This window comes from Amblyraja radiata, chromosome 3 (genome assembly GCF_010909765.2).
Source record: "Amblyraja radiata isolate CabotCenter1 chromosome 3, sAmbRad1.1.pri, whole genome shotgun sequence".
Classification (NCBI taxonomy): domain Eukaryota; kingdom Metazoa; phylum Chordata; class Chondrichthyes; order Rajiformes; family Rajidae; genus Amblyraja; species Amblyraja radiata.
The window spans coordinates 7,718,698-7,739,810 of record NC_045958.1 but is presented as its reverse complement, the minus strand read 5'-3'; the positions used below and the strand labels follow the sequence as shown (position 1 = coordinate 7,739,810).

General features: G+C 41.6%; 2 protein-coding genes across 2 annotated transcripts in view; one reads left to right on the top strand and one right to left on the bottom strand.

Annotated features, from left to right (window-relative positions):
- Positions 1-390: 390 nt before the first annotated feature.
- polr3g (RNA polymerase III subunit G) lies at positions 391-19,779 on the bottom strand. The gene is made up of 7 exons (XM_033017261.1): positions 19,324-19,779; positions 14,785-14,914; positions 12,707-12,766; positions 10,624-10,680; positions 9,601-9,692; positions 1,039-1,152; positions 391-841 (listed from the first exon to the last, which is right to left on the bottom strand). The coding sequence occupies exons 1-7, from the start codon at positions 19,441-19,443 to the stop codon at positions 758-760; spliced, it is 657 nt and encodes a 218-aa protein (XP_032873152.1). The 5' UTR covers positions 19,444-19,779; the 3' UTR covers positions 391-757.
- Positions 19,442-21,113, top strand: part of LOC116970739 (ATP-dependent Clp protease ATP-binding subunit clpX-like, mitochondrial) — a 41,949-nt gene continuing 40,277 nt past the window's right edge. Inside the window, exon 1 of the mRNA XM_033017215.1 lies at positions 19,442-19,664. Coding sequence (XP_032873106.1) covers positions 19,442-19,664 — 223 coding nt within the window. The remainder of the gene's footprint in view (positions 19,665-21,113) is intronic.

The window sequence follows — 21,113 nt, the reverse complement described above, 5'->3', positions numbered from 1 at the left end:
TACATGTCAGGGCAATGAAGGCAGTTGGCTTTGTAAACATGATTGCGTTTCTTTGGAATAATCCCACTTGATACTGATTTTCAACTTTGTGAGCAGCTAAAACACTCATTAATAAAATTCAGTCAGAATGAATCAGTCTTATTCAGACCTATTGAAAGTCATTAAACCAAAATGCTAACTTACTTTTTCCACAAGTTCTGCCTAGCTCGCTGCAAATTTCCAGCAATATTGCTTTAAGCATTTATTTATGCCAGTGAAATCAGGACCAGCAAAGCGAGCAGATATAGTGTAGCACCAAAAATAAATTATACTTCCATTGACACAAAGTTCATAAATACAGAGGATTGCTTTGAACAACCATTAGTAAAAAGATTACCGAAACATGTTTAATTCCAATATACAAATTAGGATAATTTAATAATATGCTTCTCTGAAGTGTTTTTCCTCAATAAAACTAATTTTTGCAATATTTTTCTCTCAAGAAGTGCATAATTATATAATAGTACATCAATGCTAGTGCATTAACCAAGATCTGTTTCCAGCATTTTACTATCTAATCAATCAAGTCTTAAGTGCCGAGATCTAATCTATGTTTCATCGCAAACCTGTTATCTTCAGTGTAAACAAGGATTTTAATTTTAATTACTTTGCATTTGCAAAACAAGATTTTGCAGTGACCTGAGGAAAGTTAAAATAATCCTAACTCTATTGTTGAATAGTTTCACAGTGCTTGAAGTACATAGATTGCCAGGCACTGCTAGTATGTAGCTTCATCCATATTATCATCACTAACTGCATAGTCATCGCCATCTTCAAAGTAAGATGCAATATAGTCATTGTCCTAAAAAGCAAATAAAGTACTTTCAGTATGAGCTTTCTGCAGATCACAACGTACATGTACTGAAAAAAATATTGCAAATACTAGCAGAAAATATGATTATACATTTAGGGGCTATAAATTTGCTAATAATTTTAATGTTTACAAATTATATCCAAGCAATCTGTTAAAATAAATGTGAGAAATATTAAATATTGTACCTCTTCCACTTCTTCCTCAATGTACTCTTCATCCTCAGCATTTTCCTCCTCTTCTTTTTCCTTCTCTTCAGTTTCTTCATCAGATTTATTTTCTGTATCTTTCTTTTCTAGAACCTACAAGAACAATTATTTTTAATCTATGAGAATTGAACACAAGCATGAACGTTGAACATAAGGAATCATTTATTTCCTTAAAGAGGTCCGGGAACCGTTGGAGCGAGTGGAGGAGGGTCAGAGCTGTGAGTATTTAAATTGGGCGCGGGGCTTTCTTTCACAGAGGCCCGGGAATCGTTGGAGCGAGTGGAGGAGGGTCAGGGCTGTGAGTATTTAAATCGAGCGCGGGGCTTTCTTTCACAGAGGCCCGGGAACCGTTGGAGCGAGTGGAGGAGGGTCAGGGCTTTTACCGAAATCTGTAACGTTCCACACTCCATAGGGAGGGTCCTGGTGGAAGCCGCTGATTGGTGGAAGCAGACTAGCTGATTGGGTGCAACCTCAGGTTAGCATTTCTGGTTAAAGGTACAGTGCTTTAGTAAAGGTACCGTGAGCTAAGGGTACAGTGCTTTAGTAAAGGTACAGTGGGCTAAGGGTACAGTGAGCTAAAGGTACAGTGCTTTAGTAAAGGTACAGTGAGCTAAGGGTACAGTGCTTTAGTAAAGGTACAATGCTTTTTGTTTATATAATAAAGGTACAGTTTAAAGGTCAAGAGGGAGCAGCTGTTGGGAGTCAGATACCTGCTGATTTCTCCCAGCAGTTTCTATTGTATTGTACTTGTATCGGATCCAGGGTAAGGCGGGAGAATGACAGCCAGAGCAGTGTACTGTTCTGGATGTCAGATGTGGGAGGTCATGGTGTCGGATGGCCCTCCAGACGTCCACATCTGCACCAGGTGCAGCGAGATGGGGCTCCTAAGGGACCGTATTAGGATCCTGGAGCAGCAGCTCGATGACCTCTGTCTGGTCAGGGAGAGTGAGGAGGTCATAGAGGGGAGTTATAGGGAGGTGGTCACTCCAAAACCACGGGAGAGAGACATGTGGGTCACGCTAAGGAAGGGCAAGGGGCAGAGACAGGGACGAGTGAGTACTCCAATGTCGGTACACCTTGCAAATAAGTACTCCTGTTTGAGTACGGATGGGGGTGACAGCCTGCCCGGGGGTAGCAACAGCGGACGGGCCTCCAGCACAGAGACCGGCCCTGTTGCTCCGAAAGGTAGGGACAAAAAGAAGAGGGCAATAGTAATTGGGGACTCTATTGTTAGGGGGTCGGATAGGCGATTCTGTGGACACAGTCGGGAGACCAGGATGGTGGTCTGCCTCCCTGGTGCCAAGGTCTCGGATGTGTCTCAACGCGTCCAAGATATCCTGAAATCAGAGGGAGAGGAGCCTGAGGTCGTGGTACATATAGGTACCAATGACAGGTAAAAAAAAGGGAAGAGGTCCTGAAGGGAGGATTTAGGGAGTTGGGAGGAGAGTTAAGGAAAAGGACCAAAAAGGTAACAATCTCAGGATTACTGCCTGTGCCATGCGACAGTGAGAGTAGGAATGGAGCGAGGTGGAGGATAAATGAGTGGATGAGGGACTGGTGCAGAGGGCAGGGATTCAAGTTTCTGGATCATTGGGACTCTTTTGGGGAAGGTGGGACCTGTACAGAAAGGATGGTTTGCACTTGAACCCGAGGGGGACCAATATCCTGGCGGGGAAATTTGCAAAGGCTACTGGGGAGACTTTAAACTAGAATGGTTGGGGCGAGGGACTCAAATAGAGAAAGCTAGTAGACAGAATGGGAGGCAGGAAGCAGAAAAGGGAAGCACTCGGACACAAGAGGAGAAAGAAAAAAAAGGAAATAAACAGAATAAGAGGCGGGGGGTTTCTTAAATGTGCATATTTTAATGCTAGGAGCATTTTAAGAAAGGTGGATGAGCTTAGAGTCTGGATAGACATTTGGAAGTATGATGTTGTGGCGATCAGTGAAACATGGTTGCAGGAGGGCTGTGATTGGAAACTAAATATTCCAGGATTTCGTTGCTTCAGGTGTGATAGAATTGGAGGGGCAAGAGGTGGAGGTGTTGCATTGCTAGTCAGGGAAGATATTACAGCAGTGCTTTGGCAGGATAGATTGGAGGGCTCATCTAGGGAGGCTATTTGGGTGGAACTGAGAAGTGGGAAAGGTGTAGCAACACTTATAGGGGTGTATTATAGACCGCCAAATGGGGATCGAGAATTGGAAGAGCAAATATGTAAGGAGATAGCAGATATTAGTAGTAAGCACAAGGTAGTGATTGTGGGAGATTTCAACTTTCCACACATAGACTGGGAAACACATTCTGTAAATGGGCTGGATGGTTTGGAGTTTGTAAAATGTGTGCAGGATAGTTTTTTGCAGCAATACATAGAGGTACCTACTAGAGGAGGGGCAGTGCTGGACCTCCTGTTATGAAATGAGACGGGACAGGTGGCGGAGGTATGCGTTGGGGAGCACTTCGGGTCCAGTGATCACAATACTATTAGTTTCAATATAATTATGGAGAGGGTCAGAACTGGACCTAGGGTTGAGATTTTTGATTGGAGAAAGGCTAACTTTGATGAGATGCGAAATGATTTTAAAGGAGTGAACTGGGACATTTTGATTTATGGGAAAGATGTAGAAGAGAAATGGAGGACATTTAAAGGGGAAATTTTAAGAGTACAGAATCTTTATGTTCCTGTTCGGTTGAAAGGAAACAGTAAAAATTGGAAAGAGCCCTGGTTTTCAAGAGAAATTGGACATCTTGTTCGGAAAAAGAGGGAGATCTACAATAATTATAGGCAGCATGAAGTAAATGAGGTGCTTGAGGATTTAAGGAATGTAAAAAAAATCTTAAAGAAATTAGAAAAGCTAAAAGATATGAGGTTGCTTTGGCAAGTAAGGTGAAAGTAAATCCAAAGGGTTTCTACAGCTATATTAATAGCAAAAGGATAACGAGGGATAAAATTGGTCCATTGGAGAGACAGAGTGGACAGCTATCTGCAGAGCCAAAAGAGATGGGGGAGATATTGAACAATTTCTTTTCTTCGGTATTCACCAAGGAGAAGGATATTGAATTATGTGAGGTAAGGGAAACTAGTAGAGTAGCTATGGATACTTTGAGTTTCAAAGTAAAAGAAGTACTGACACTTTTGAAAAATATAAAAGTGGATAAGTCTCCAGGTCCTGACAGGATATTCCCTAGGACATTGAGGGAAGTTAGTGTAGAAATAGCCAGGGCTATGACAGAAATATTTCAAATGTCATTAGAAACGGGAATAGTCCCCGAGGATTGGCGTACTGCGCATGTTGTTCCATTGTTTAAAAAGGGTTCTAAGAGTAAACATAGCAATTATAGACCTGTTAGTTTGACTCCAGTAGTGGGCAAATTAATGGAAAAGATACTTAGAGATAATATATATAAGCATCTGGATAAACAGGGTCTGATTAGGAACAGTCAACATGGATTTGTGCCTGGAAGGTCATGTTTGACTAATCTTCTTGAATTTTTTGAAGAGGTTAGTAGGGAAATTGACGAGGGTAAAGCAGTGGATGTTGTCTATATGGACTTTAGTAAGGCCTTTGACAAGGTTCCTCATGGAAGGTTCAACTGTTGGGTATAAATGCAGGAGTAGCAAGATGGATTCAACAGTGGCTGAATGGGAGAAGCCAGAGGGTAATGGTGGATGGCTGTTTGTCGGGTTGGAGGCAGGTGACTAGTGGGGTGCCTCAGGGATCTGTGTTGGGTCCTTTGTTGTTTGTCATGTACATCAATGATCTGGATGAAGGTGTGGTAAATTGGATTAGTAAGTATGCAGATGATACCAAGATAGGGGGTGTTGTGGATAATGAAGAGGATTTCCAAAGTCTACAGAGTGATTTAGGCCATTTGGAAGAATGGGCTGAAAGATGGCAGATGGAGTTTAATGCTGATAAATGTGAGGTGCTACACCTTGGCAGGACAAATCAAAATAGGACGTACATGGTACAATGGTAGGGAATTGAAGAATGCAGTTGAACAGAGGGATCTGGGAATAACCGTGCATAGTTCCTTGAAGGTGGAATCTCATATAGATAGGGTGGTGAAGAAAGCTTTTGGTATGCTAGCCTTTATAAATCAGAGCATTGAGAATAGAAGCTGGGATGTAATGTTAAAATTGTACCAGGCATTGGTGAGACCAAATCTGGAGTATGGTGTACAATTTTGGTCGCCCAATTATAGGAAGGATGTCAACAAAATAGAGAGAGTACAGAGGAGATTTACTAGAATGTTGCCTGGGTTTCAACAACTAAGTTACAGAGAAAGGTTGAATAAGTTAGGTTTTTATTCTCTGGAGCGCAGAAGGTTAAGGGGGGACTTGATAGAGGTCTTTAAAATGCTGAGAGGGATAGACAGAGTTGATGTGGACAAGCTTTTCCCTTTTGAGAATAGGGAAGATTCAAACAAGAGGACATGACTTCACAATTAAGGGACAGAAGTTTAGGGGTAACATGAGGGGGAACTTCTTTACTCAGAGAGTGGTAGCGGTGTGGAATGAGCTTCCAGTGGAAGTGGTGGAGGCAGGTTCGTTGGTATCATTTAAAAATAAATTGGATAGGCATATGGATGAGAAGGGAATGGAGGGTTATGGTATGAGTGCAGGCAGGTGGGACTAAGGGAAAAAAGTTGTTCGGCACGGACTTGTAGGGCCGAGATGGCCTGTTTCCGTGCTGTAATTGTTATATGGTTATAAAATTCAAAAACAGAAAATTTCAAAACCAAACAAGTAACTCCAACAGGATGCTGCAAATTCTATGCAAATGGGCTCTTAATCTAGACAAATCCATAGCAGGGTACAGATAACAGAGAAGACAGCCAATGTTCAGATAATTAAAACCATTCATTTAAAGTAGTAAAGGCGGACCTGGGTTGTATGCAGGGCCAGTGCTAAATTACATACTTTACAAGGAGTAATCAATAAGCTAAGCATCAATAAAGAGTTAAAACTGTCACTTATTTATTCCACTATTGTTTATCACAAAGGATCTGACTGCTGAACAAAATATAGTGCTGAAGTTTTCTCAATGAATACAACAGATCATTCATAGAAAAGGGGATAATGGCAAAAGAGGAGCAGCCAATAACTGCTCGGTGGAGGAAGGGAGTGTGGGAAAATATGATGAAAGGAATATAGTTTTTCTGCAGCCATAATCGGGTGTAGTCTGGCAATAAAATAAACTCCGTGGAATAGATTTGGAAAGGAACTGGGAAAAGCAAAGTTCAACCCACAGTTCTCTTCAGAATGAATGAAGTAGAAAACTACGATACAAATTTTACAAAAGTAATTTGCAAGGAATTCAGGTCATCACATTAAAAAGGAGGAACTGAAGGATAATAAATAACTCAGATTATTTCTGCTGCCACATCATGAAGTCGATTACAAACAGCAAAAGGAAAATGTGACAATTTGATAGATGACGGAGCTCAACAATTTTAGAGTAGAGAAGCAAGCTCTAGGCATGGAATAACATTTACAGAAGCACAACATGGTTTTACTCTTAAAATTATTAAATTGAGATAATTCAAATGTTACAATTTCAAATTAGAGCTGATTATGAAAGGCATTTAATCACCTTGGTTGATGTGAAGAAATATAATGTTGATGTGGATAGGGAGCAACATAAATCAAAATTATTAATTTTTTTTAAACTATTTTTTATTAGAAGTACAATAATGTAGTACATAAGTACCTAATACATAACGAGATGAATTACAGTTCATGTACAACTTCTTGTTTCAAATTTAACAGAATAGAACAGAAAATGAGACAAGCCAAGATAGAGAAGAAAAGAATATCATAAGCCGTGATGATAGTGTTAGTTCGGGAGATAGTAAAGAAAGCCCAAAGAAAATGTAGAAGGGGATAGAGTGGGGGAAAAAAAGAGGGGAAAAAAAGAGATACAAAGAAATGAAGAGTTTCTTCCCTGAAACATAATAATTGTAACCCCGCCTGGTCCTGTTTACTGACAGTGCTCCATATGGCTGTAAAATATGTCAGTGCAGACATTGTGGATGCATTTGTGATGATTTGCAAATTTCCCCTAGATTCTGGAACAGATGTAAATCCACTACCCAAGAAAATGAGAGGAGTGAAAATTGGGAACAAAATAGTCCGACACCTATTGTTTACAAAAATGTTGATACTCGTTGTTAAAGAAGTAATAGCAAGCTCCTTAGAAAATCATGTTAGGATGGGTAAAGTCAAAATTGTTTTACGGACAGGGAAAAAATGTTTGACAAATCTAAAATGGTTTAAGAATGTATCCAGCAGGGATGTAAACAGAAAACCCAACAGATGTTTAAAAAATACACTCCAAATATTGTTCATAACATAAGGGCTCATGTCATAGAGAAACAGGCCCTTCTGCCCAACTTGCACACACCGGCCAATATGTACCAGTTACACTGGTCCCACCTGCCCACGTTTAACCCATATCCCTCCAAACCTGCCCTATCCATGTACCCATTGGGATAGTCCCTGCCTCAACTACCTCCTCTGGCAGCTTGTTCCATACACCCACCAACCACCCTTTGTGTGAAAAAGTTACCCTTCAGATTCTTATTAAATCTTTTCCCCTTCACCTTAAACCTATGTCCTCTGGTCCTCGATTCACCTGCTCTGGACAAGAGGCTTTGTGCCAATCTATTCCTCTCATGATTTTATACACCGCTATAAGATCATCACACATCCTCATGCGCTCCAATGAATAGAGTCCCAGCCTACTCAACTTCTCCCTATAGCTCAGACCCTCTAGTCCTGCCAACATCCTCATAAATCTTCTCCGTACCCTCTCTAGCGTGACAACATCTTTACTATAACATGGTGTCCAGAACTGAACCCAATACTCGAAATGCAGACTCACCATTCTATCTATATTACTAAAAGTCTGATCTTGACCGCTTTTGGCCCACTGTGGTACGATTTCCGAGAGAACGCCGCCACCTACGGCCATCATTTTTGGCCACCTCGCTCAGAGATCCCCTCTGCCTTCCAGGACCAGAGGATTTTTCCAATCGATGAAAAATCAGTGAGATATTAATGTTTTTTTTTAATTCCCCATTCTCTGCTACCCCCGCTGGCGGCAGGGGAAGGACTATAAAACCCGGAAGTGTAGTGCCTCACTCAGTCTCTGCCAGAACCAGGAAGCGAGAGGGTCACGGCTCTCTGAGCTGCGAATAACACTGAACGCACGTCTACTCCACGGTGAGTCCCCTCGATGCGGCTGCAGCTCAATTGTTTGCCTTGCCTTTTTTTAAAGTTTGTGTTCGCAAAATGAATTTTGGTTGTCAGGTGGCTGCGGCCCAATTGTTTACCTCTCCTTTTTAACAAGTTTGTGTTCACAAAATGAATTTTGATTCTCAGGTGGCTGCGGCCCAATTGTTTGCCTTGGCTTGGCTTTTACAATCGTTGCAACAGTTGGCTGCCAGACCAAGGATCCATTCGGCCTACAATGTCTATACTAGCCCTCTGGAAACCAGTACCTTCGGCCCACAACACCCATACTGAGCAATATTGGAATTGGTGGAGACATGGAATATTGCGTTGGTGACCAGCCCTCCCGTGTGATGCTGGGGCCCAACAGGTCCCACTTAGTCTAGTGTCTTATATAACTGCAGCATAACCTCCCAACTTCTATGTGCAGGAAGGAGGTGCAGATACTTGTTTAAACCGAAGGTAGACACAAAAAACTGGAGTAACTCAGCGGGACAGGCAACATCTCTGGAGAGAAGGAATGAGTGACGTTTTGGGTCGAGAAGGGTCTCGACTTCTAATCAACTTCAGAAGGCTGAGGAGGTCAAGTCAGTAGATATATTGAAGGCAGAGATAGATAGATTCTTGATTAATACAGGTGTCAGAGGTTATGGGGAGAAGGCAGGAGAATAGGGTTAGGAGAGAGAGATAAACCATCCTTGATTGAATGGCAGAGTAGACTCGATGGGCCAAATGGCCTTATTCAGCTTCTACCACTTGATGACCCAAAATGTCACGCATTACTTCTCTCCAGAGATGCTTCCTGTCCCGCTGAGTCACTCCAGCTTTTTGTGTCTACCTCCCAACTCATCAGTCAATGAAGGCCAATGTGCCAAAAGTATTTTTGACCATTCAATCTACCTGCGACTTCATCTTCAAGGAACCATGCACCTGCACTCCTAGATCTCTCTGCTCTACAACACTCCCCAGAGCCCCACCACTCACTGTGCAGGTCCTGACCATGTTATCCCTGGAAAGCAAAAAAATGAATAAATGCGGTACTTTTAGATTGACAGATTATTTTCGTGGAGTATTACAAGGATAAGTGCTGCAATTTCAGTGTTTGTTCGTTTCTAGATTTTTGTTAAAGAAAAGGCAAATGCGGGTTCACAAATCCCCATGAGTGATTTAAATTCTTGTTGGGTGGATTATTATACCAGCCTTGGATTGATACTGAAACATAATTTAAGTAATTTGCCATCCCTTAGGACTGTCTAAGATAAATGTAGCCAACTAAGATATTGCCAACTAAATCACATGCTCCGTTTACCTCCAGTTTCTGGATTACATCCTCGTTAGATTTGTCAGCCACAACTACGGGACTCTTCATTTTAGAGACCGAGGGCGCATCTGCAACAGTTTCTGCAAAAAAAATTGGAATATAGAAAGCAAACAGTAGTCTGTTTCACAACAATTCAAAATCAGTTAAAACTATAGCAACAGCAAGAATGAAAACTAAGCTGCCATTTGATATTATTTATTTGAGCAATTTTATTGTTCTGTTTGATTGTTCGTGATATTCACTTCTTCATTGTTTACAATAGTCATTATCTTGACATTATCTTGACCACAGATAGGTACTTGAAGGTGAAAAGGGAGCTCCCAATGGTAGTGATCAAATACAGGAAATGGAATTAGCTCAGATAGATATCTTGGTTGATTAGGACAAAGGGCCTGTTTCAATGCTGTAAAACACCATTGCTTCAGGATTAGTGTTCGGCACGGACTTGAAGGGCCGAGATGGCCTGTTTTCCGTGCTGTAATTGTCATATGGTTATTACCATACATCCCAATAGGTGAAATTGCCATGTTCCAAAGATTTAATTTGAAACAAATGAAACAAACAAATACAAGGGAAGTAAATGCTTGCTTAACCAAGATCAAAAAAGGTGAAGAGTAAAATAAATTATATTCAAAAAACTATTTTCTTTTCTTTTGTCATTTATGCAGCACGTCAACAGCTAGAAGACTGAATTCAACCACTTAGTTACTCTCTCATGTACACGACATAGGCATATCATTATAAGCTCTTCATGTTTGATCTTACTCGTGTGAAAATAGCAAACATTCTAAATTAAAGTTAAACTTTAGCACCTATAACCTTTAATTCCACCAGCAATTTGTTAATGCGTGTATGAAGATGATTGTACCATTCATTATTTCCTGAGAAATTTGAATGGTTAATGGTTTATGTACTTAAACTAAACAGAGTGTGTGTAAGTGGAAGTTTAGTTGAACAAATGAAAATTGACATTTTTTACACACCAAATGTAACATTATAAATCATACTTACTTGCTTTTTTTAACACTTTTGTTCTTGGTTTTAGCTCCCGTGGAAGTCTCCTCCAATCTATGTATTTACATAATAATTAGCACGAGTGTTAGTGGGAATTATTCAATAAACGGTAGTAAAGTAGCCTTTTTAGTCTTTCACCAAACTTAGCTAAGAATAAATGGTTCTGTAGGAACTTGCACATATTCCCCAATGTAAAATGGTGTCAGAAAACAACATTCTCCTACATAAAATAAGTCCAGTGTCTAGGAAAGCCATTGATATTTCCTCCCAAAGTTATGGAAGTGAGTGAGGAAGATCTGAAGAAGAGTCTCGATCAGAAATGTCATCTATCCATAATCTCCAGAGATGCTACCTGACCTGCTGACCTCCGCAAAGACCGCTCCCTCCGCAACTCCCTCGTCAATTCTTCCCTTCCCTCCCGCACCACCCCCTCCCCGGGCACTTTCCGTTGCAACCGCAAGAAATGCAACACCTGTCCCTTCACCTCCCCCCTCGACTCCATTCAAGGTCCCAAGCAGTCGTTCCAGGTGCGACAAAGGTTCACCTGTATCTCCTCCAACCTCATCTACTGCATCCGCTGCTCTAGATGTCAGCTAATTTACATCGGTGAGACCAAGCGTAGGTTGGGCGACCGTTTCGCCGAACACCTCCGCTCAGTCCGCCTTAACCTACATGACCTCCCGGTGGCTCAGCACTTCAACTCCCCCTCCCATTCCCAATCCGACCTCTCTGTCCTGGGTCTCCTCCATTGCCAGAGTGAGCAACAGCGGAAATTGGAGGAACAGCACCTCATATTCCGTCTGGGGTCCTTGCGCCCTTATGGCATCAACATTGAATTCCCCCAATTTGGCTAGCCTGTGCTGTCCCCTCCCCTTCCTTCACCCTCTAGCTGTCTCCTCCCACCCTCCCATCCGCCCGCCCTCGGGCTCCTCCTCCTCCCTTTTTCCTTCTTTCTTTCCCCACCCCCCATCAGTCTGAAGAAGGGTTTCGGCCCGAAACGTCGCCTATTTCCTTCGCTCCATAGATGCTGCTGCACCCGCTGAGTTCCTCCAGCAATTTTGTGTACCTTCGATATTCCAGCATCTGCAGTTCCCTTTTGAACACGAGTTACTCCAGCACTTTGTGTCTGGGAATGAAAGTTTGATGTGTACTCAGAGAAATGAACTGTGCTACAGGATGAGATCTAGACTATAAAGCCATTCAAATAGTCTTTTCAGGACGTAAAGGAAAGTTCAGAGGATTTCGAAAACACATGAGGTGAGAACAGAATGGAGATAGAGAGTTTTATATGGCTGAAAGTAAGCAATCTTTTAAAAAAGAAAAGTGGTTGGATGGACAGGAAACACAGCAGAAGAAAGATATGGGGCTGTGAATACTTAGTGCCCCAGGAATGATTTGAGCAAGCAGTTCATCGTCTGCATCTTGAATAATAAATGCTCTTTGTTTTTGTATTCATCAGCTCAAAGCTACAAATTCTGAAACAAATTTCTTCCTTCTTATCTGATATTATTAAAAGTCTAAGCACTACTGGCAATTCTGGGTTAAGGCCTCTTTAGGCTGGCTGCCTTGCCCATCTGGGTGACCTCTCACAGGATGAGCCAATTGTGGAGTATTCCCACCTTAATATCTCTCCCCTAACTTCTCTGATTGAAATAGAAACATAGAAAATAGGTGCAGGAGTAGGCCATTCGGCCCTTTGAGCCTGCACCACCATTCAATATGATCATGGCTGATCATCCAACTCAGTATCCTGTACCTGCCTTCTCTCCATACCCCCTGATACCTTTAGCCACAAGGGTTACATCTAACTCTTAAATATAGCCAATTAACTGGCCTCAACTACCTTCTGTGGCAGAAATAAATGGCACAGATGACTATTTGAACATCATCCGTCAGGTTCTATATTGAATATATATGGATTTATACCAGTGTATAAAAAAAGTGTAATCCAAAACACTTTGGATGTTTTTTAGCATTTAGCAAAATCACTGGGTTACTTTGGGGTAGACTGGTGTGAGGCTGAGATGCTGAGTATACAGGAAATACATAAAAATGCACTAACACATTAATTTGTAGTTACCTGGTGTCCAGTTCTTGTTGCCATCTTTTTCCGTATACTTCTGCGTATACCTTTCCACATCTAAATTGAAGAGATATCTTTTAAAATGGCATTTCTTATTTTTTCAAAGCTACTTCCCAACACAATTTCATGCTTGTATCAGTTATGGTTACAATCAGTTTCTAGTGGTGATAATTTGAGAGTATGTTCAAACTGCTCATCCCACATTACATTACTCGTGCAGAATTACGAAATAAAAGTCAATTTTATATAATTCTGTCAACATTCTAAACAGATCAAATATTTTCAGCGATTCGGTTTCCAGTGTTAATTTATTTTTACCACGACTGCCACCTGGTGGTTAGTAAAAAAAAAAGCAACATAATACTAAAAGCAAGATCATGCACTGATTTTCAAAGTCTGTCTTTAACACAATGTTAAAAACATTAAATATACCACAAGAAAGATCTATTTCACTTGGAACACCCCACTTTGTTGTCCATTATCCAATTTCCAACCACAAATCATTCTTTCCTCCCCCACCTGTGACGTCCAGTTTTACCATTTATTCTCTACCTTTGGAACCTGGACTCCCAATTATTGCCCATCCCTAATTGCTCTCACAAAGTCAGTGATACTGAGCCATCTTCCAGAACTGTTACAATCATTTTGGTGACTGTCTGCTCACTATGGGGACACCAGGATTTGGACATTGTGACAATATGATATAAACTGTCCTGCAAGTGAAGAAAGGGCTCTGTCTCTATCTGTACTGTGCAGTGGTTATTAAGAAGCAATCCATCAACACAGATAAACTTATTTTTTACTTCAAAAATAAATTTTTATGAATATGTACAAGAGATGTAAAAACATTGCATGTCTTTCATTATTGCGTTTATACATTCCTAATGTCATCAGCATATACATTTATCATCTTGCCCCACTCTATGTACAAGGCACCATTACGATTTACGTGACCTCTTTAGACAATACAAATTTCAAGTAATTAGAAAGGCTTTATCCAGTGCTTAGCCATTCAGTGTCAATTAGCAGGACGAGTTTAAGACCGCAGCCCTTCCGCACAGAGCCTTTGTGTCGGATGCACCAACAATTCAGTCCATTTCTCAGCACATACTCCTACATCCTGAAATGTGCCCGTGGCAGCGTTCCCTGGCGGACATCTCATTGTACTGGAAGACCAACAAGTTTCAACCAAGAAAGTCTCTCAACAAGTTGATGATCTTACTGAGAATAATCCATAGATTAGAAAGATCTCTGTTGTGCAGCTGCTTGGGATGAACCAAGACAAGGATCTTTGCATCCTTTTCCAGAGCTTCTTTGCAAATCAACTTGTTCATCTCATACTGGTCGCAGCAGTCGTGAAGGCAATGTGCGTGGGGAATGAGGCTGCAAACATGTAGGAACACAAAAAAGCTGGAGAAACTCAGCGGGTGCAGCAGCATCTATGGAGCGAAGGAAATAGGCAACGTTTCGGGCTGAAACCCTTCTTCAGACTGGGTTCTGAAGAAGGGTTTCGGCCTGAAACGTTGCCCATTTCCTTCGCTCCGTAGATGCTGCTGCACCTGCTGAGTTTCTCCAGCTTTAATGTGCCTTCGATTTTCCAGCATCTGCAGTTCCTTCTTAAACACCATGTAGGAACAGTCTGGCGGAAAGGGCCCGGTGAGGTCTCTGTGCTTTTAGGTGAGTTCTGGCGATAAGGAATTTTGACAAAATGTTTTGACCATCCGATCTGGGAACCATCCCATGCGATCCATCATTCGCCTGCAGGATGTTCCATGCTGACTGCTGCCTGGTGTGGCCAAAGGTGTTTCCTATGAAAGAATATTTCCATAAAGGACATGTAGTGTGGCAATGCCTATCAGAGTGGAACATTGTGAGGCAACTGTGTTCAAAAGGGAACTGCAGATGCTGGAATATCGAAGGTACACAAAATTGCTGGGGAAACTCAGCGGGTGCAGCAGCATCTATGGAGCGAAGGAAATAGGCGACGTTTCGGGCCGAAACCCTTCAGTGAGGCAACTGTTGTTCACACTGCAATGTATCGAATGAGGTTATCTAGATAGACATACAAGTCTTACCTTTATTTTCAATAGCAGCTTCAATGTAGTAAGGCAGCTTCTTGCAGGTTCCCCTTAACTCCTGCTTCAAGGCTAGGATATAGTTTGCATCTTCCCCTGTATTCAAGGGGACTGGCTTAAATTCTGTTGGCTACAGATTGGTAATGCAGATTATCATATAGTACACATACATTAGGCAATAACATAGCTGAAACCAAATAGTATATTTTTGAACCAAAGAAAAATTCAATTCAGACAAATGAAATTCTATTCACTGCAGCAAAGAATTCCTAGTCCTGTTTATAAATTTTCACTCACTTAAACCCCTGTTTCACAGTGCGAGTTGACCCACGAGGTACCCAGAGTTAAAACTCGTGGTAATAACGTACGATTAACGTAGCTGTAACGTCGGAACTCGTGGACGCAACTTAGAGACTCGTGGCGCTAACGGGAGGTACCCGTGAAACTTGTCAACTCTTGGAAAAATTCAAACATGTTTAAAGTTTTCCACAAGTAAAATGTACTGCTGAAGTTAAAAATTGAAACATTTAAACTCGTTTTAAGAAAGTTGTGGCCCGTGCGTTTACCTTAGTGTCACGTGAGTCTACCATGGGAACTCTTTAACTCAGCGGGCAGGCAGCAACAAATGATTTCATGTTATAACCTAGACTTTTATGTTATTGAAGGTGTGAACTATTACTATTATCATGAAACATGTTTCCTTTTATTTTTGTGTCTGACCAATGTTACAACAATCCATTGCAAAAATCAACTAATGTAATACTGGAGATATTAGTTTACCTGCAAGAACACAAGAAATAAGAACAGGAGCAAGCTACACATCCCCTGGAGCCTGTATTTCATTAGTTCACTGTAAATCTAATCAAGGCCTCAACTCCACTTTCCAGCCAAATCCCTATAAACCTCACCTCGCCTATAGCTGAAAATCAGTCTCCCTCAGTCTCTCTTAGAAGTTGAAAATCATCTGTGCCTTGAAAATATTCATTGATTTAGATTCCAACACTCTGGGGCTGGAAATTCTAAAATTCAGAAGCCTCAGAAGATATTCCCCCTCCTTCGCATGTTAAATGCCTGATCCATTGTTCTAAAGGTATCTCCAGGCTCCAAATTCCCTCACAAATTAGAAACGTTCTCTCAGAATCTACTCCATCAACACCCCAGGCCCCACATATAATCGTCATACTCTTCTTTGCCCCGAGGGAGAAGAGGACTAACCCTACCCCAGAAAAGACAACCTCTTTATTCCAGAAACCAATACAGTGAGCCTATTTTACACTGCCATCAATGTTGATACATCGCTAATTAAATATCAAGACCAACAACTAAACAATGCTCCCAGTGTGGGCTAAGGAACATTCTGTACTTCATATTCTGCCCCTCTGCAATAAGGAATAACATTACATTTTACTTTCTAATTACTTGTCTCCTAACTGTGTTTCATGGGGGGTCCCCAGAACTCCTTGAACAGCAGCATTCAATCAGCTCCCCTCAATTAAATAATATTCATCTTTTCTTTTATTCTTATTAAAGCGGATATTCTCACAATATTCCCCATCTGCTAACGTCTTGCCCATTAGTAAATGGGCAGCATTTTGACACAGCGGTAGGGTTGCTGCCTTACAGCGCTTGCAGCAATGGAGACCCGGGTTCGATCTCAAATATGGGTGCTGTCTATATGGAGTTTGTACGTTCTCCCCGTGACCGCGTGGGTTTTCTTTGAGATCTTCAGTTTCCTCCCGCACTTCAAAGACGTACAGGTATGTAGGTAAATTGACTTGGTATAAGTGTAAATAGTCTCTAGTGTGTATGTGGGATAGTGTTAAGTCCCTGTCCCACTTAGGAGACCTAAACAGCAACATCTGGTGACCTTCTCCACACACTGAAGAAAACCGGCTTCGACTAGACCTGCGACTAAAAAATTATCGATTTTTAAAAACGGCGACCTATTCTTAGTCGAGGCCGGTTTTAATCATGATGAATAAATAGCAGCAACCTAGATGAAACCTCGACCACGCGGAAACCACTTTTGACCATTAGGGAGAGTGATCAAAACCTCCAGTGACCTCATATAAACCTTGGGTGGTGGTCAAGGTCACCAGAGGTTGCTGTTTAGGTCTCCTAAGTGGGACAGGGGCTTTAATGTGCGGGGATTGCTGGTCGGCACAGATTCGGTGGGCCAGAGGGGCTGTTTCCGCACCGTATCTCTAAACTAAACCAAACCTCTTTTTAATGCAGACTCTGCCATTCTCACAATTTGTTTTCATGGCATTGTATAGCATAGAATGTCCCTTTTGCCTGCTCACACAACCTCTTACCTATCTATCTTTTTTTTTAGTCAGCAAATTTCACTGCAATATCCATATGTCCTTTCCTCTAGATTGTAAATAGTTCCAGCAATGATCTTTCTAACACCCCACTTGACAACCTAAAAATGGCCATTTAATCCCCATTCTCTTTGCTGTTGGTTTACCAAAACTTCGCTTCTGCTCATTTTGATTAGATATTCATTTGAAGTGCAAGTGACCCTGCTACACATCACTTTCAATATTCCCCTCTCTCTGTCTCGTCCTATGATATGGGTCTCAATTGATATCACCCACAATGTGCACCCCCGGTGTTCAGTAAATAGGACGTGCCAAAACATGACCGTGTCCTTTTACTAAGCACTTTCCCAAAAAATATTCTGTGGAATAAATGGAAATAAAGCCATAAGAGTTAAAGCCATAAAAAGGAATGAATAATCGTTTTTCTCTCCACAAGATAGACATCTTCACAATTTACAAGCAACAAGATGAACCTTTTATTTAATTGGATTTTAGTCAAAACAGCCCAGTAGGTCTGGATCACAGATGAAGTGAAAATGCTTTTCCTCCATAATCTCATTTTTAAGTGGAAATTCAAAAACTGGTCAAGGATTAAACATAGAAAATAGGTGCAGGAAGCGGCCATTCGGCCCTTCGAACATGCTTGACCTCTAACTACTAAATTGTGTGTATGTGGGAGATTTCAAGGGGTCTTGAGGGGGAAATAGTTTCATTTTTGGGAGAATCTGAGCCCTATAAAACAGGCGATGCATTTCTCCAGATGAAGCACTGGTCAATAAAATTAGACTCGAAACTGAATTAACTGTTCAGCAGTATTAATCTTATGACCTGGAATATCCTTTTTCACACGGAATATTTTGGAGGACCAAGAACCCTCACGTGGGTCGGTACAAAACCACCAGGGAGATCACCTCTGCAAACTGCAGCAAACCAACCACATGGCAGCTTCGACTCCGAGCACAGCGCACCTTCCATAGTGGCTGAGCATACTCCGAAAAGTAACTGCAGAACCACCCTGTGTCTAAGCGAGAAGCGGATTACTGCATCTGGTTTATATACTGCAGTGTGAGTTTCAGCAGCACGGCTTTAAACATTCTAACCCGTCTGTATAATATACTCTTTCGGAAAAAAATTAAATGGCACCACGTCGACAGTTAAATCGTTTCACCTTACTATTCAAATAAATTGTCTTAAAACATACTTTTCCGATTATTCGAGACAGCGAGGGTAAAATTCAACAATTGTCAAAGAGCGAACGGGAATGGAAGGGGCCAGTGACACGCTTCACGCTCGGGATTCCCCCACAATAATGAATTGTATTCATAACAGCACTAGTAGATGTTTAAAAAGTTTCAAACCAACATTCCCGTTATCTAAAACATAAAGTGCTGGAGGAACTCAGTGGGTCTGGCAGCATCTGTGGAAGGAAGTTCGGGACCCTTCTTCAGACCGAAGGTTCGGTGTCCATTCCCTGCAGAAGAGTCTCGACCCGAAACGTCGCCCAATCCTTCTCTCCAGAGATGCTGCCTGTCCCGCTGAGTTAGTTACTCCAGCATTTTGTGTGTGTGTCCACCCTCCACAGACGCTCAGGACTCCTCCAGCACTTGGTGTTCGACTCAAGATTCCAGCATTTGCTACTTCTTCTACCCCCGTGATTCATTCTGCTTACAATTAAAAAAATGGGCCGGTTGTACTAAATCAGTTAATGTCCTCTTATCTGAACAGCGCAGGGAACACGGGCACCTGTTTATAATCCACATTAGTATACATTTCATGTGTTCGAAAGGAAGTCCTAAATATTAGGCACGCTTCCATTATATTATTATTATTATTATCTTTATTTCGGTCTCAAGGTCTAGACAAGGGGCAACATTACATAAAAATGCATTGCATATTAAAAAATATCATAAAGTACATATAAAATCTTAGTATGTCACTTATAAAAGCATCATAAATTATATATTAAAAATTAAACACAATACATGAATTAAAATGCAGAATAAAAGAATGATCAATGTCCTACAACCAGACAGTGTCTCCACAGCTGGGATAGGTAGCGTGTAGTGCTAACCCTTATGTTTGGCAAGGCCACAATAATTACATTTTTCGAGTCACTTATCCTGCAAATGAATTTACACACATATATAAATTATTATACAAGAGAGTGATCACAACAATATTCCATCACTGATTCACAGCAACTGCTCCAACATACCGGGAATAACGGCAGCGGTTGGCACCTAGTGTCAGGTAAGGACTCGCCTCGGGAAAAGCCGATAGCTTCGATATTGAAAGTGAACTGTGCTCTCCCGCGGCCGCGCCCCTTGCCAGACATGGTGTGCGGTCAGCGGCAGGTCTGGTGTCCCCCGCGCCTTGTGTCAGACAGGTTGTGTGTCCCGGGCCCCCGGGGACAGCAGCAGCAGCAGCAGCGGCGGCGGCTCCAGCCCGGACTGACCACGCCTGGATCACCACCTCCACGCCTCGGAAAGCGCCGACTTCACTCCCTCAACCAGCTTTGCATCCGAAGCAACTCCCACAGTCGCAATTTACTTTCGAGTTGTGTTCTAACACGCCGGCGTTTCTGTTGCGGGGGTGGGTGAAAACAGCAGATAGTTCGCGCACATTCCTATTTAAGAGAGGAGTTGAGTCTGGTTGGCATTTTCCGTCCACATCGGCCAGCAGAGCGGCTCGAGGGAAGGACCACGCATGCACCACTTCCAGCTGACCCGCCTGCCGGCCAATGTTGACATTTCCTGACTCAGCATTTCACAAACAGCTGTGTCATATGGACCCACTGATCTGTTTTGTAGTCAATGCCTGCCAGGTTCAGTTGTGCTGAATTGCATTGTCCTATTAGGGACACATGACAATATACTCACTTGAACTTGAACATGTAAACAAAACAGACAACGATGGTGGAGGAGCTTTTTTTTTTAGACACGACAGAAACCCCAACCTTAGCTGACATAAGTACAAAGGAATGTATTAATAATAATAATAATAATAATAATAAACTTTTTTACGGACTCGAGGTCCAGACAAGGGGCAACATTACATTAAAAAATGCATTGCATATTAAAAAATATATCATAAAGTACATATAAAATCTTAGTATATCACTTATAAAAGCATCATAAATTATATATTTTTTTAAATAAAAAATCACAATACATAAGTTAAAAATCCAGATTAAAAGAATGATCAATGTCCTCCAAAGAGACAATGATACCAGTGTCTCCACAACTGGGATTCGTAGCGTGTAGTGCTAACCATTATGTTTGACAAGGCCACAATAATTACATTGAAGGTGAGAAGGAGATCCGTGCCCGCAGAAGTTACTGACTTCACTTCAGCAGTAGTAATCCAAAGCAGCTGCTTTCGGTGGCAAATGTTAGTATGGAAACAATATATTTTTTTCGCGATGGTCAGTAAACTGAAGGCACCACGTTTACTAATTACAGGCTTTCTTATTCCAGTTTTTACAATTTTTAAAATAATGCTACACAAATCACTTAAAAACCACTGCTGTCCTTTCCTTTCCTCCGAGAAATTTTATAAGGACACTCGATTTCCGGCTTATGATATGGTGGGACATATGTGCCACCAATTATGTGAATGAGAGGCTACAAATAAATCTGCAAAAATGTTTGGACTGGCCATTGAGGGCAGTGCCGGATTTAGATGAAGAGAGGCCCTAGGCTGTTCCACTTGTGAGGCCCCTCCCAATCCCCCACCCCCACGACTAGAGGAAGATGGAAGAGTTCACCAGGTTGACACCGGTTTGCAGCCAAGCGTGGCCAATGAGATAAGGGGCTGGAAAGCTGTGCTTTTTATTTATTTATTTATTCATTGCCAGTGCTAGTGTCGAGTTATCGACTTAAAACACTATTATTCTGAAATGGAGGGCAAGAAAAATTACTGATGGGTTGTTTCGAGACTATAGTGCGTTGTGACAGCATATGTAAGAAAGGCCTATGACAGTGTCAAAAATATTATACACCTTGC